General features: G+C 48.0%; 1 protein-coding gene across 1 annotated transcript in view; it reads right to left on the bottom strand.

Moving 5' to 3' along the window:
* Window positions 1-14,969, bottom strand: part of PPIP5K1 (diphosphoinositol pentakisphosphate kinase 1) — a 47,143-nt gene extending 32,174 nt beyond the window's left edge. Inside the window, exons 1-15 of the mRNA XM_059824016.1 lie at window positions 14,939-14,969; window positions 14,464-14,638; window positions 12,699-12,894; window positions 12,521-12,611; window positions 11,366-11,451; window positions 10,975-11,129; window positions 9,864-9,965; window positions 9,417-9,578; window positions 8,235-8,356; window positions 7,685-7,786; window positions 6,308-6,394; window positions 5,783-5,858; window positions 5,144-5,253; window positions 4,075-4,160; window positions 2,447-2,575 (exon numbers count right to left, since the gene is read on the bottom strand). Coding sequence (XP_059679999.1) covers window positions 2,447-2,575; window positions 4,075-4,160; window positions 5,144-5,253; window positions 5,783-5,858; window positions 6,308-6,394; window positions 7,685-7,786; window positions 8,235-8,356; window positions 9,417-9,578; window positions 9,864-9,965; window positions 10,975-11,129; window positions 11,366-11,451; window positions 12,521-12,611; window positions 12,699-12,894; window positions 14,464-14,610 — 1,651 coding nt within the window. The 5' untranslated portion in view covers window positions 14,611-14,638; window positions 14,939-14,969. The remainder of the gene's footprint in view (window positions 1-2,446; window positions 2,576-4,074; window positions 4,161-5,143; window positions 5,254-5,782; window positions 5,859-6,307; window positions 6,395-7,684; window positions 7,787-8,234; window positions 8,357-9,416; window positions 9,579-9,863; window positions 9,966-10,974; window positions 11,130-11,365; window positions 11,452-12,520; window positions 12,612-12,698; window positions 12,895-14,463; window positions 14,639-14,938) is intronic.
* Window positions 14,970-15,359: the final 390 nt, after the last annotated feature.

The following is a 15,359-nucleotide window of genomic DNA, read 5'->3' as shown; positions in this document are numbered from 1 at the left end:
ATGAAACAAGTCTCCAAAGCCATGATTCAGAAGGATTGAAATCACCTTGTACATGCTCAGACCGAGCTCTACTGTAAGCAAGAGGGCAGCCACTTGGTCCTCACCAGATATGGAGCAGTCAGTTCAGAACTGGCATAGACTATACCTTAGGGCTCAGCCCAGCTTGCCGGTAACTGGACTTCACTTGACCAGAGCTCTGCAGACAGGTCTCTTCTCTCAGGTTTTGGCTTGTTATGCTGTAATCTACTCCCTGTAATTCCACTGGAATTGCCTCTCCTGCACACTGCCTTCTGGTCTCCCCAATCTTTTGTCCAAATCAGTGGCTGATCCTCTCAGCTCCGGGCTTCAGAGATCCACAACAGCACCAGGAAGTCCCCAGCCTTTCTAACTCACCATTCCCATCTTCAAGAATGGCACACAGGCCTTGTCATGAAGATCCTCTGTCCACTGCTGCTCCTCCTCCTTTAGTGTCTGTGCACTGACTGTCTGCTCTACTTGTTGGCATCTTGCAGTAAGCAACACCATGTGCACCTAGTTTTCTCATCTTTTGGAAAGTTTATCCTCACATGTTTGCTAAAAATGTGCTCTTGAGATCACAAGCATCTGAACTCACAGCTTACCTCCCTCGACCTGCTGGGAACACTCCTCCTAAAGCAGCCCAGGATACCATTCGCCTTCTTTGTGTCAAGGGCACATTGTTGGCTCATGTTCAACTTGGTGTCCACCAGGACCCCCAGGTCCTTTTCTGCAAAGCTGCTTTCCAGCTGGTTGGCCCCCAGCATATATTGGTGCAGGGGGTTGTTCCTCCCCAGAGGCAGGACTTTTGCAATTCCCGTTGTGGAACATCATGAGGTGCCTGCCAGCCTATTTCTCCACCCTGTCGAGGTCCCTCTGGACGGCAGCATGACCCTCTGGCGTATCAGCCACTCCTCCCAGTTTTGTGTCATCTGCAGACTTGCTGAGGGTACACTCTGCCCCATCATCCAGATCATTAGTGAAGATATTAAAGAGGATCAGACCCGGTTTTCACCCCTGGGCTACACTGCTAGTTCCTGGCCTCCAACTAGACTTTGTGCCACTGATCACCACCCTCTGAGGCCAGCCGTTCAGCTAGCTTTCAATCCACCTCACTGTCTGCTCCTCCAGCCCATACTTCATCAGCTATGAGGATGTTACCAGAGTGTCGAAAGCCTTACTGAAGTCAAAGTAGGCCATAGCCACTGTTCTCCTCTCATCTAAACAAGCCAGTCACTTCACTGCAGAAGGTTATCAGGTTGGTTAAGCATTACTTCCCTTTGTGAATCCATGCTGAATCCATGCCTGCTTTATAACTCTTTGTGAGTTGTGAAGTTTGTTTCCGCGTGTCACTCCCAATCACCTTCCTGTCCTTCATGTGCTTAGAAATAGTTTCCAGAATTAGCTGCTCCATCACCTTCCCAGGGACTGTGGTGAGGTTGACCAGCCTGCAGTTCCCTTGGTCCTCCTTCTTGTTGTTTTTGAAGCTAGGGGTGACATTTCCTCTCCTACAGTCCTCAGGCACCTCCCGAGGTCCCCACAATCTTTCAAAGATAATCTAGAGTGGCCTCGCAGTGACAACTGCCAGCTCCCTCAGCACTCATGGGTGCATCCCATTAGGGCCCATGGACTTACGCATGTCCAGTTTGCTTAAGTATTCCCTGACCCGATTCTCTTCCACCAAGGGTAACTCTTCCTTACTCCAGAAGGAAATCTTCTCCAATTAAATTTAAATTAGCTTAATTAACTTTAAATTCAATTAATTAAATTTAATTAATTAAACATACAAGTCAAAGATAAGCAGTATCCAATACTGATCTCATCAGATCAATACAGCAGCAGTGCATTACTTCTGACTCTTTACTTGGATGAAAAAGGTAATCTCAGCCTTTTTTTTCTCCCCTTTGGGCCTTGTTGATCTGTGTGTGTACTAAATGCTTTTCAGAGTCACATAATTATGGTGGAGAAAATATGTAGAAGTTACCTTCCTACTCTCCTGTCTCAAGGCAGAATTATCTGTGTTCCAAGATAGATTTCCTCTGTTCTCTACATCTGACCTAAATTCCTTGTTAATCATACATAAATTTTGAATCATATTTGCTGCATCAGAATGTATCTTATTAGAATGGCTTCTCTTTTTTGAATACTGGCACATTCGTTGAAAGAATGCTATTGTGCTCCAAGACATACTGAAGTTTAATCATTGCAGCCATCTCTAGCCAGCTTAGGGATCTTTGGGTGCAAAACCCACTTGAATTATTTATCCTTACCAGGTCAACTCAAAAGAACAAAAACAGTGATAACCTAAGTGACATAGGCTGCACACAGCCCACAGATGTCTGAGCATCCCTCATGCTGGTGATCAGTCACCTGGGCTGGGCAGCCTGGCATCGTCACAGGACGGGACTGGAGATACATGGACAAAGCTTACCTTGGCCACCAGGGTACATACAGCGAAAGGCTCGCCCCAGCTCTTCTGCCTGGACTCTTCCTGCTGGTGTCAGCTCTCCACCCCACTTAAGCACCAGGAGAAGGGATGGGGAAGACTCTCGGCGAGCTTCTAGGAGACAAACAGGTACTCACTACATCAGATCTCAGAGCTGAGCTTGCAGAGGGAGAGGAGGGGAGGAAGAAGAGGTTGTCATCAGCACCTTGCAGAGTGTTCTCAACACAGGCCTGACCCAAAATCCCCAGGAACCAAAACAGAAAGTACAAAATTAAAAGCCACTACTTTTTGAAGGTATAGGCTGACATTCATGAAATTGGAAGCATAAGCCCTGTCGCACCATCCAGGCTATATTGGTACACTACATTATGCATCACACATTGGCTGCTCGTGGCTTGGACGGGCGCACTCTTCACTGGGTGAAAATCTGGCTGGATGGCTGGACCCAAAGGGTTGTGGTGAAGGGAGTTAAATCCAGCTGGCGGCCCGTCAAAAGTGGTGTTCCCCAGGGCTCAGTATTGGGGCCAGTTCTGTTTAATATCTTTATCAATGATCTGGGCGAGGGGATCAAGGGCACCCTCAGCAAGTTTGCAGATGACACCAAGTTGGGCGGGAGTGTTGATCTGCTCGAGGGTAGGAAGGCTCTGCAGAGGGAGCTCAACGGGCTGGATCGATGGGCCGAGGCCAATTGTATGAGGTTCAACAAGGCCAAGTGCCGGGTCCTGCACTTGGGTCACAACAACCCCATGCAACGCTACAGGCTTGGGGACGAGTGGCTGGAAAGGACCTGGGGGTGTTGGTCGACAGCCGACTGAGTATGAGCCAGCAGTGTGCCCAGGTGGCCAAGAAGGCCAATGGCATCCTGGCTTGTATCAGAAACAGTGTGGCCAGCGGGAGCAGGGAGGTGATTGTGCCCCTGTACTTGGCGCTGGTGAGGCTGAGTACTCGAATCCTGTGTTCAGTTTTGGGCCCCTCACTCCAAGAAGGACGTTGAGGTGCTGGAGTGTGTCCAGAGAAGGGCGACGGAGCTGGTGAGGGGTCTGGAGCACAAGTCTGATGAGGAGCGGCTGAGGGAGCTGGGGTTGTTCAGTCTGGAGAAGAGGGGGCTGAGGGGAGACCTCATCGCTCTCTACAACTACCTGAAAGGGGGTTACAGAGAGGTGGGTGTTGGTGTCTTCTGCCGAGTGACAAGTGATAGGACAAGAGGAAATGGCCTCAAGTTGCGTCAGGGGAGGTTTAGGCTGGATATTAGGAAAAATTTCTTCACTGAAAGGATTGTCAGACACTGGAACAGGCTGCCCAGGGAGGTGGTGGAGTCCCCATCCCTGGAGGTATTTAAAAGATGTGTGGATGAGGCGCTTGGGGACATGGTTTAGTGGTGGACTTGGCAGGGTTAGGGTAAGGGTTGGACTTAATGATCTTAAAGGGTCTTTTCCATCCTAAATGATTCTATGGTTCTATGATCACTCCAACCCTTCATACGATGTTAGCAAAGATAAGAGACTGGTCACTAATTTTCCTTGCATGTCCAGAGGCCTACATAGGTAGGATAGCTGCACGCACTCTTGAACACTAGGCTTGTAGATCACGGCAGCAACATCAGGTTTCTTTACCTTCATCTTCACTAGCAGCTTTTGGATGTCCATGAGGCAGATAGGTCAACTGAACCTTACGGTTAATGCCAGAAAAATGTCCATACCTGTCACAAGGAGAGGGGAAAAAAATGTAAACAAATGAGCTCCATTCACCCTTTGCCAAGAGGTCCCTAGGCAGCACACAGCAAAAACACAGCACAGGCAAGAGACTTTCTGCTGCAACACCAATCGCCATGGACCATGAACATTTTTGCCATCTACCTGTGACCTGGCACACACCCCAAAAAAGCCAAACAACTCCCCCAAATGAAATTCAAAGAACCATTTACTTGCGTTCTCTTCAGCTGACAGCACTCTGTGCTCTCATACCCCACCAGGGCTTTAATCAACCTTAGTTAATTTCTATCTACATCTTTAACAAGTGAATTAATGAGATCATCGAAAAAACCAATCTGCCAGCCGCTCTGAGGATAACCACATCTCTAATGAGCAGAAAGAGCAGGGGAAGGAATCATAGCAAAAATTCATCCTCTGTGCTCCGCAGACATGGCTTGAACACAGACACTGCCTGTGTATGCCACAGCGAGCTGTAGTTCTGAGAGAAACCTTTCTTTTGTTTCTAAAATGCCAACACCACCATATTGTCTTTTATTTGGGCTGTACGAAACCTAAGAGGACACAAACACCTTTTCATGTTTTACAAGCTCCTTTTTGTTAAACTTTTGGCACCAGGACAACCTTATTTAAAACAAGATTTCTTCCAAATTTATCAAAATGCTTCATATCAATGTGGTCCCTACAGGACTCCAGTTCCTCTCCTGCAGTAAAGGAAGCTCAGTTTTGTCTCAAGTTGTTTAGCCAAAACCCAGACACACTTGCAACAAGAATCAGCAGTGGTTTTGATGCCAAGGAGAAAACGTTAAGAGCATGGCACCTTTCACGTACAGCTGCTGACAGGGGATGGAGGAGACTCGGACCTCTGGGGAGCCAGCTGGCCAGGACATCAGCAGCACAGCTTGTTTCTACATTGCATGCTGACCCGTGGCTCTGAAGTAAACTCACGGTGCCCCGAGATATGAACCCTTACATCTCCAAGACGCTCTTTAGCTGTTCCAGTTTGGATTTCCTCTCCTCAATCTCACAGTCACTGTGGGTTCCCAGGTCCACCACGAGCTGCCGTGCAATGTCCAGCACTTCCTGTTGGAGAGCAGACAGTCTCAAGCATCCAGCGATTCTGCCTCAGACTCACCACAGCACTCCTGCAAGGCCTCCGGATGGCTTCACCCAGCATCAGGTCCACACAGACACTCATCAGAGACATGGCATTTCATAAGACACAGCTCAGGCAGGACAAACTTTCACACTGTTTTCACATTGCTTCATCCCCACCCTGTGCTCCAGCCCCATTCAGAATTAAGCAGGTGCCTCCAACTACCCCACTCTCTAGCCTGGACCCGTCTTTCACCAGAGACAACCACAACAGATGGGTAAGCTGCATCAGGTCATCCCCATCCTACAGTCTTTGCATCAGCCAGGAACAGTTTCCATTCCGCTCTCATACTATCACCCAGCTGAGTGTGCACGGGGTGGGGAATGAGAAAGGGAGTGTTTGTGCAAAAGGCCGTTGCCCTTTTGAGGGCTTCCACCCTCCCAAAGAATTGACTTGTGCTGGGATCTGTATTACCTGCATGTCCCACACAGTAACCCCAGAGAGGACTCCCCTCACCTGTAGCTGCTCTGGTTTCTTCAGCTTCAACTTCCCTGTCTTGTAGCCATCATATTTCTCAAATAATTCAAAGAACCTGAACAGACAACAAAGAACCCTGATCCATTTTCTGCTGTTTCAGTGCTACAAAGACTGTCATCCCTACACATGCATTCACACACTGTTCTTCAGGGAGAACCAGCAGGCCCACTGGCTCCTTCCTGTGCTTCAGAAATTCTAAAAAAAACAAGTGTTTCCAGCCGCAGGTACGAAATGGAAGCAGCCACTAGCTTCCCATTTAGTGGGGCACTCCCCTTTGCAGCACTTAGCATACGTTCACTCTTTCTTCCAGTGTTCACACAGAAGGTACCAGGATCCTTACAGGGAAAGGGGGCTCCCTCAACTGGGCAGAAAGCATTTGCCTGAATGGAGCCAGGAAAAAGCACTGCTTCCCATGCACTCAGCCCTTCTGCTCCTCCTCTTGATTCAGGAAATGGGCCCTCCTCACCTCCCAGCAGCACAGCATCTTCTTGCCTTGACTCTTACCGGGGATGCTTAACTTCCATCTTCATCTTCTGCTTTGGGGTGCGATCTCCATGCCGGATGACCGCAATAACACAACGAAGCTCCATCCTGGGGAAACACAAGATACACCTGACAAATGTGCCCCTACACTCCAGAATTGCCACCAGAAAAGTAGTTTCCCATTGTTCTTTCAGTCCCATCCTTTTGATAGCTGCTTTCCTCATCAGTGGCAGAACTTCTCCCAGACTAAACCAGGCACAAGTGCCAAGGCTGTAAAAGCAGTCAAAGTACTGCAGACACTACCAGGTCATCTGGTTTCCTATCAGGGAAAAACACCACAGTACCGTAATATGACAGGCAGAACCACATCTGCAGCAGAAAGTACCAGGCTGGATGTTACAGAATCTACAGAAACAGCATTTTGAATTGTGCCAAGCTTGTTTTCAAGCCCAACTTCTGTAATGCTCATAGGACCACTTAGAAAGACCCAGGAAAAAACAACTTGATTCAGAAGAATGGTTATACAGCTGGGGTCGTCTTTGAGCAACAAATAAGAGCTGCACATAGAAAGATCGCATAGCAATCAGCCACCTGCAGGAATCAGTAGTGAGGCTGGCTAATTTCAGAAGGGCTACATGAGTTTGCTTTTTCAGCTACTAAAATATCCAGCTATTTCTGGTATCTTATAGGAACCCAGAGAAACGGGGATCGATTCTATCACTCTCATCGTCACAAGGTGTCATTGAAGCCAGCAGTCCTGTGAGCTGTGCAGTGTTTGTGTTTGCCAACTTTTTCCAAATGATCACACGGTAAAAGAAGGATGAATTCATACTCTCAATCTACCTTTTCTGTAGCACCTACTTTGTTCACTTCATACAACTGTGCAAGTGTGCTGAGGATCACAAAGAAACTTTTGCCTTTGGTCTTTTAGCCTTATGTGGTGGAAAACTAGTAAGGCCAACAGTATCAAATGAGGGTCTGCCAAGTGTACAAGTAACGTGAATACTTCAACTAATTGTTTTCCACCCATTTCACTGGCAGCTCAACTAGCATTTTCTCCGAGTAGCAGCCTACTGAACAGTGAGCCAGCTACAGCGATGCCCGAACCCATTTCCTGTGCTGATCAAGAATTTGGGCCTTCTGAAAGCCATGTCAGCAGCTTCTGTAATTCCTTCAGTGACTGCTCATCTGTATTCATCAAACCTACGATTAATTTACCATATAGCACCCCTTTCATTGCATGGCTAAGCCTTTCCACAGGCATTTCAGGGTTGCAACCAACACAGCAGCTGGAGAACGTCATGCTGCTGGGCGATATCCGTCCCTTGGACAGGGTTTGCACTTTGTCCCTCCTGTAGCCATCACTGGCATTCTTTTGAGAAGATGGCAGGTACTCACATGGTGCCTGAAGTTGTGGGGACAATGGGAATGTCTTCTGCCTCTGTTGGGATGGACCAGGGAATATGAAACTGGGGAGCCAATTCCCGCATGATTATATTTCTGGAAGAAATTAGAATACAAAACTCAGAAGAAATTCCATTCCCTTGGTTCTCCACCTCCTCCTTAGCGGTCCAGCTGAAAGACTTGAAGAGAGCCACACAATGTCTCCTTACCTTCCTCGCAGGGATATCTACCACATCACGGGCTAGTTAGGGCACCCCAAAGGGACACCAATTTCCCTCACATCACCAATATTGCAGCTGGGCTTAGCATCCAATGAAAAGTCCTGTAAGATACACCTAGCTGTAGACAAAGACAGCTAATGCTAATGCAGGCAGGAGCTCCAGGGGCTAAAAATAACTAATCCATTCCTCCCAGAGCCAAGCTTTCACCTGTTGAACAAATGTCCCCATATGAACCACCTGCAGACTTCTCCAACAGGACTCCAGATTTATTTTACTTTGCTATGACTTACCTTACCCGCTATCAAAACTTGAATTTTACATACCCAAGGATTTTGGCACAGTCATCGTAATACTTCATAGAGTTCTTCACAAAACTGAAGCCGTTCACATCGCAAACAAAAGAGTGGCCGTTTGCCCGCAGGAGGTCGAACCCACACACTGTTTGCTGCATGAGGAAGCAGAGGACACAGGACTCAGGCACGCCGTGAGGGAGTGCAGCAAGGGGACAGCAGCTGCCCAGCCAAGCGGGGCGCACACGCAGAGCCAGCCAGCATACGCTGTCCGGTTCAGCTCCACTGGTGCTGCAGCCATCCTCCACTCTATGCCTACCTACCTCATGAGCCTTGAAGAAGTGTGAAAATACCGCCACTAGCCAGCAGTAACAGGCCCTTTAGAAGAACCTTTAAACCCTCACAGCTGTATCGAAGGCCCAACCCACGAGCCCCTGGATTAAGCCGTCAGGGCCGGCCCCCTACCTCCCAGAGCTCTAAAGGCTTAAGACAGAGCAGCTCCTGGCTCTCCTGCTCTGGCCTCTAAATCTGACCATTTTGAACCAGACTGACAAGTACAGACAATAAGTGGTGCAGGCGAAGACATCCATCAGGATGTAGAAAAGGCTACAAGGTAGAACAAGCCCACAGCTGTATCAGCTCAACTGCATGGGTGGCAGATTGCAATGGGGGCAGGAACAAGTATCTGGGTATTTCTTCTGATGACATTGCTGAACATGTCATGTAATCATAGCTAGACTCACACACTCACTCTACCATCCTGCAAAATAGAACACAAATGTGCGCCAAAGCCAGATCAAAAATAGAACAAAAAAAAAAAACAAAAAAGAAAAACGGAAAGAAAAGAAGACCAAGCTTTCCACACAAACACAACTAGGAAACAATAAAGGCGGGACGAGCGCAGGTCAGACAGATAACAGCATGCTCAGAATCTGATATTAAATGCTCACATGTACACTGGACACCAGCCACCTGCCAGCACAGAGGGCATTTGCTGCAGACTATCCTGCCTTCCCAATCATCTCTGACCAGCAAACTGCCATGGGCAGCAGGGCCAGCTGCACCCAGCAAGCAGAGACGGCAACTGGCATCAAGCGTGGAAGACTGCCACACCACAGACACACTGGGGTAACAGAGCTCAAGCTTTAACACTGACCAAGATTTGAACCAGACATTCCTGGAATATCCTGCTTGCATAGGAGAGAAAACACAGACCTTAAAGGCTACACAGACTTTCCGGGCAACTAGTTTCTCCATGGCAGTCAGCATGACTGGGTAACGGATTTCTTTCCCTTCACTGTCCCGTTCAACCTTCCCATCCAAAGCAGGGGATTTGCGAGCCTCTGCATGGGCATAGTCCGGCCCAACAGTGTACACCTGGGAAGAGAAATAGTTACACTTGACATAATCACCTAGACTAACTGCAGCTTCCAGAAGGTATTTCTACTGCAGACACAGAGAGAAGAAAATCAGATGGTCTCGCACATTCCTCCCATGATGACCTAAAGAACACCTGCTCCCCACTTTGGGATCCAAGCTGCACAGTCAGCACCTCACAGCTTAAACAAACACTCCAGAATCTAAGTAGGACTAAGCAGGACTGCCAACCTTAAGCTATCCCAGGCCTGGAGAAGGAAGGATCTATTCCAGGCTTTTCCTTACCTTTACGTCAGTGCCATCTGTAGGCATGAACTCCTCATAAATGTATGAGCCTGTCTTCCTCACACTGCTCTCTGGGGAGTACACGCTACTCCGGCTGCCAATCTGAAAGCACAGAATAAACACCTCAGGGAAGAGCATGGGGCTCCTTTTCTTAGATGGAAGAACAAAAAGTCTAAGTTTCATCCCGTATGTAAAGAATTAGCAGAACGCTTCTCAGAACCCCCAGCTATTACAGCACACTTATTTACAGAGTACAAAGGAGACTCCAAAATACAGGCAGTAGGTATGTCCTTTTCCAGACTTTAAAAAGGAGAAAAGTTATGAGAGACCATTAGGTGGACTCCAGTCACTATAAGGATACGGAACAAAAAACAGTGGATAAAGACCTAGAAAGTAAAGGAGCCTAGCTAATAAGCAAATGAAAATAGATGATGACAGGTGATAATCAGACCAATTTAACTTCCTTCTAGGACAGATGACTGATCTTACAGACAGAGGATGACGTTGTTTTCATTTTTAGTAAGGCTTTGGATACAACCTCAAATGGCATGCCTGTATGTTAGCTACGGAAACAATCATTTTAAGATTATTAATGGCAGATGCATAACTGATTGGAAAAAAGATACATCACAGCTATTAACTGTTCACTGGCAAAGTGGAGGAAGTGAGTAAGGGCAGATTCCCTGTGGAATCTAGGAATAAATACTGCATTTATCACATTTGCAAGCTACACTAAGCTGAAAAGGGCAACAATGATGTTAGAGGACAGGAACACAAGTTTAAAAAAAAAATCATCTTGATAAACTGAGGAAGTGATCTGGAAAAAACAGCATGCAATTCCATAAGGGGGACCGTTCTCCATGACTGCTAGACAGCACACAGGTCAAACAGAGGATGGGGAAGGCGAAGTCAGCACTACCACTAAAATATGTCCTTCTGCAATTCCCAGGTAGATGGGGTTGAACTAAAAGTTCTAAGAAGGTCTAGATTTCCCCAACACAAAACCTTCCTTTCCCCTTCACCTGCCCCAACATTCCCTCCTGAAGCCACATGGGTCTCAGAGCCACAGATCTGTTGGTTCCAACACCAAAACTGGAGTCCCCCTCCTCACCTTCCGAAACAGCCGCTGGCTGCCACCACCTGCTGACGTCGGGTAGTAAATATACACGTTATGGTCTTCAGCACTGACTGGCTTCTCTACAAATGGCTTTGGGAAAACAGCTCCATTTACCTCCACGTGGTCCTCTCCTTCCACCAAGTTGCACTCTGAAGACAAAGCACAGCAGCAGCATGTTAGGAAAGGGTGAGACAGCCCTAGTGCGGAGCCAAAGCCCTTCAGTCCTGGCCAGACAGACAGTTTTGCTGTTGGGACTTTTGTCCACAGTAAACAACTGACTTGTGAATCAGGCCTCCTCAAGCTGATAATCAGTACCTGTTCTCTGCCAAATATCTTAAATAGTGCAGTATGTGAAAATGGCTTTCAGTAGAGACTGGACACTGACCTTCTGGTCTATCAGGGTCTCGATTGAGCACAGCATAGCGGGGCAAGTCTATTCCCTCTTCTTGAAGGATCCGATACACTTCACGCCTGTAGAGGACAGAAGCAGTGGGAATCAACAGAAGAGTCTAGAATGTCCTCGGTACATGCCAATAGAAAGGCTCCACTCCCACTGATGAAGAACAAAGTCAAATGAATACAAAAAAGCCTCAAGACAGAGTGCAAATACTTCCCAGCACACGCTCTCCAGGTAAGACCTACAGGCTATGGGGCATGCCTCAGTCCTACTGCGGACAGAGATCACAGAATCACTAAGGTTGGAAAAGACCTGTAAGATCATCAAGTCCAACCATCAACTAAACTTCTAGAGTAAATCTCTACCTGGCATAAACATGGATGCTCATTTACAAGCACATGCCCAATCCACAGCAACACACCCAGCACAGGCCACCCACCCAGATCTGCCCTCTCAAACAGTGCCTTGTCACGCTAAGCTGCCCAACGCCCAGGCCAGGCAGATGCAGCAGAGCCTCTTTTCATCCTGTGTCAGTGGGGAAACTGCAATTCTTTCACTAGAGTTACACCTTGGCATGCCTGTCAGCACCCACAGGGTGCTGCTCACAACCCAAAGACACGTCAGGAGGTTTGGGGTCTGGTGAGCCCTGCCCATACACAGCCAAAGCACTCTGGCTGTATGCTGGTGGTGACTGCTGGGGGCCTCTACCAAGAGCTGACTGAGGAGCCTCTTGAAGCGTCCGACCCGCATACCCTCTTCAGAATGTGACCTGGCCTTGCTCCCGATTTCTGTCCCAGAACCCCATCCCACTACTTGGCTCTCCTACTCAGAGACTAGTCTTTTTGTCTTAGTCATGGCAGTCTCGTTCTGTGAGACCTCTTCCACTTCCTACTTCATCTAGCCATTCCTTACAAGACATTTGCATCAGAAAATGAAACATGCCAAGTCTCAATGGGTTTACCCCCAAATCTATTCCCCTTCACGTTTTGGAGAAACAACCCCTAAAAGCCACTGCTAAGGCCCCCTTTCTCCCTGTCTCACTCATTTGCTTGTAGGCAGGAAGATGAAGTTTGCACAGCATGCTGAGGAGAGGAATCAGACAAAGGAAGAGGGAAGGGGCTTTAGTGGATCACAGACACCTACCTGTCCTGGATATAATACTGCATATCAAGGTCATTAATCAGAAATGGCTTGCACAGCTTGGCATAAGCAACCGCTTTATCCAGGGGGAATCCTGAAATACGGGGGTGGGGGGAAAGAATGAGTGGAAGGTCCCTTGCCCAGCTCTCAAGCAGGCTAAGGCCTGCCACAGACTTCTTACCTTTGGAGTGGAACGATATTAGGCAGTCACAAGAGGGCCAGTTCTCCACCGGTTCATTCAGAATAACATCTTCCCCCATAATCACCACTGTGATATACTCAAACTTGCACAGACGCTCCAGAATCTGTGTCATGGGCTTTGACTTGGACTTTTTGGTCATGGCACAGATTCCAACCACAATCTGCCGTTCAGGTGGCTAAGGGAAGACAGAGATCAGTTTAGTACAGGGTCAACTACTTTACTGAATTTAAACTGTAACAGTGTAGAAATGCAGCAATGCAGAACAAACAAGGGATTTTCTTCCAACCTTACGCACTCACAGCTCTTACTAGACTCACACCCATACACACTTCCAGCTCGCACTAGAGTCCACTGGGGGCATCATTAAGGAGCAGCCCAAAACAACCGCTTCTTTGCCAGGTAGTATGTACCTCCTCCTTTGTACTGGGCACTAATGCTAAGGTCAGAAATAAATATCTGGCACCTGAACAAGCTGCAGGAACTGGAATCCCACATCATGTTCTCTGGCCCATAACTCACCAAGACAGTTGGTGGACTTAGGCAGGCTCAGAGAAGAGCCACAAATGTTTTATAGCAACAAAGTCCAGGAGTTCAGTCTGTTTGTCTTATCTGAGAGAAAATGAAGGGGAAATTACAACAGTAAGTAGCTATGAGTAGAAGAGAAACAGTACCAAGTGCTCTTCCCTATACCTGACAAAGGTGCAACAAGATCCAGTGGGATGAAATTAAGTTGAGTAAGTCAAGAGAGAAGGTGTGCATTCAAAAAACATTGGTAACCGTAACAGAGGAACAAGGTAAGGTCTGTGGTGAACTTCCCATCACTGTCTAGAAACCCCAGACCGGATGTTTTCCTGACAGATTAATTCTGGCCCAAGCAAGATTAAACGCAGAGAGATCATCTGAAGTGATACACACAGGACTGCGGTTACCCAGCACAAACAGTTGTGGCTTCCAGCTGTAAGCTGAGACTTTAGAAGTTACTGCACTGATTTGCAAAGCCAAGTTTCCACAGCAAAAACAGTATCTGGGACGTGAAAGGGTGTCCAAATCCTTCACCACACCTGATAAATAGCTCATCACTGAGCATCAAGGTGCACAACACTGTGTGGGCTTGAAGGAAGCCCATGTGGATTCCTAGGTCAACCACCCACTTGCAATGGAGACTCAGGGAACAGAGGCAATGGAAACGACCACTGCACTGGCGTATGGTCCCAGCAATTCGCACAGCCAGCAGCAATGTCCCCGCAGCATCCAAGTCCCATGTGCAAAACAGCAAATGTAACATTTAAGATAACACTGAATAGTGGCCAAAAGCAGTCAGGAGCTGGAGATCATTCTCCTTTCTGCATCCTCTTCCTGGAGGTTACAAAAAAGAGTAAATGCTTCCTTTCTGCAGACACACCTTTGCCCCTTTCACAGTTTTCCTCAAAAATTTCCCTGGTGAAACGGGAAGGTTTACAGGAGTGTCAGGGTTAAGTTGCTAGGACAAAGAAATCCGCTATTGTACCTGAAAAAGACCCGCAAGCAAAAAGGCTAGGATTTACTGCAGAGTGAGGCAGCAAGTATATGCAATACGTCCTGTCAGAAATGACGCTGCCGTTCCCCACGGTTGTGCCACACAGCCTGGTGCCACGTCCCCTGAAGTCCTGGCTGCCTGCGGCCTCAGCAGCAACCACGCAAACCCTGGCTGAGACACAAGAATTCTGCACAGATGCTCCAACCCAGAACGCCGGGATCTCCTTACCGACTCCTCCTCTTCATCATCTTCAAAGAAATCAGTTTCGTCTGTCTTCATGTTTGATCCCAGGAAGTCTGTCTCATCATCCCTGGAACCGACAACAAACCTGGGAGTGGAGTTCTCTCCCTCAGTGGAGGTCGTCAGGGACGACATTGCAGCTTCGGTGGCCGACCATCCCGCTCTGGAATCACAGTGTGCAAAAAGGGATAGAGAAGGTGAGATGCAGGGCGAGCCAGGGGCTGGCTGCGCTACTGGAAGCAGGTGATGGTGGGGAGGGCAGGGACTGATCTGGCATGAGTGAGCCCAGGGACGTGCTGCCCAGCACAAATGGAGGGAGCAGGAAGAGACCCTCGGGGTGGGAGGGGATCTGGGATTCAGGGCCATTTTAGATAGGCAGCTCCATTGTGCAATTAACACCAACTTTGCACCGACTGGGAAGGGGACAGTGTCACCGCCAGCGCTGAAATCATGTAAACCTTACAATAATGCATGGTCCAAGCCGCTGTCTAAATCATGGAAGGGGACAGTGGACACTCTCACAGGCTCGTACACCCAAAGACATCAGCTGGGACTCCAGAAGTTAGGATGAAGCTTAGGACAGTGACGGTGACTTTCCAATCACCAATTTTCATCCTTTCAGCGCAAGAAGACCTACAGTAACAAAGAGACCAGTTTGAGAGGTGCATGAGTTTGTGGGGAGGAGGGAAAAGGAAGAAGAGACAACTCTTTGGCAGGGAAAGAGGACACAGAGGAAGCATCAGCAACGGTTTGGGTTGCAGGTCAGGGCTTCCGAGTTCACAGGCTGGCTCTGATTTACTCTGTGACCATGGAAGCAAATTATCGTGATACAAGCTATGCTTTATAAACACCAGGAAAGGAGTGTGTCTTGCACTGTCACCTAC

This window comes from Gavia stellata, chromosome 13 (assembly GCF_030936135.1).
Source record: "Gavia stellata isolate bGavSte3 chromosome 13, bGavSte3.hap2, whole genome shotgun sequence".
NCBI classification, from domain to species: domain Eukaryota; kingdom Metazoa; phylum Chordata; class Aves; order Gaviiformes; family Gaviidae; genus Gavia; species Gavia stellata.
The sequence above is the reverse complement of the archived record's forward strand: the minus strand, read 5'-3'. Positions and strand labels throughout refer to the sequence as shown.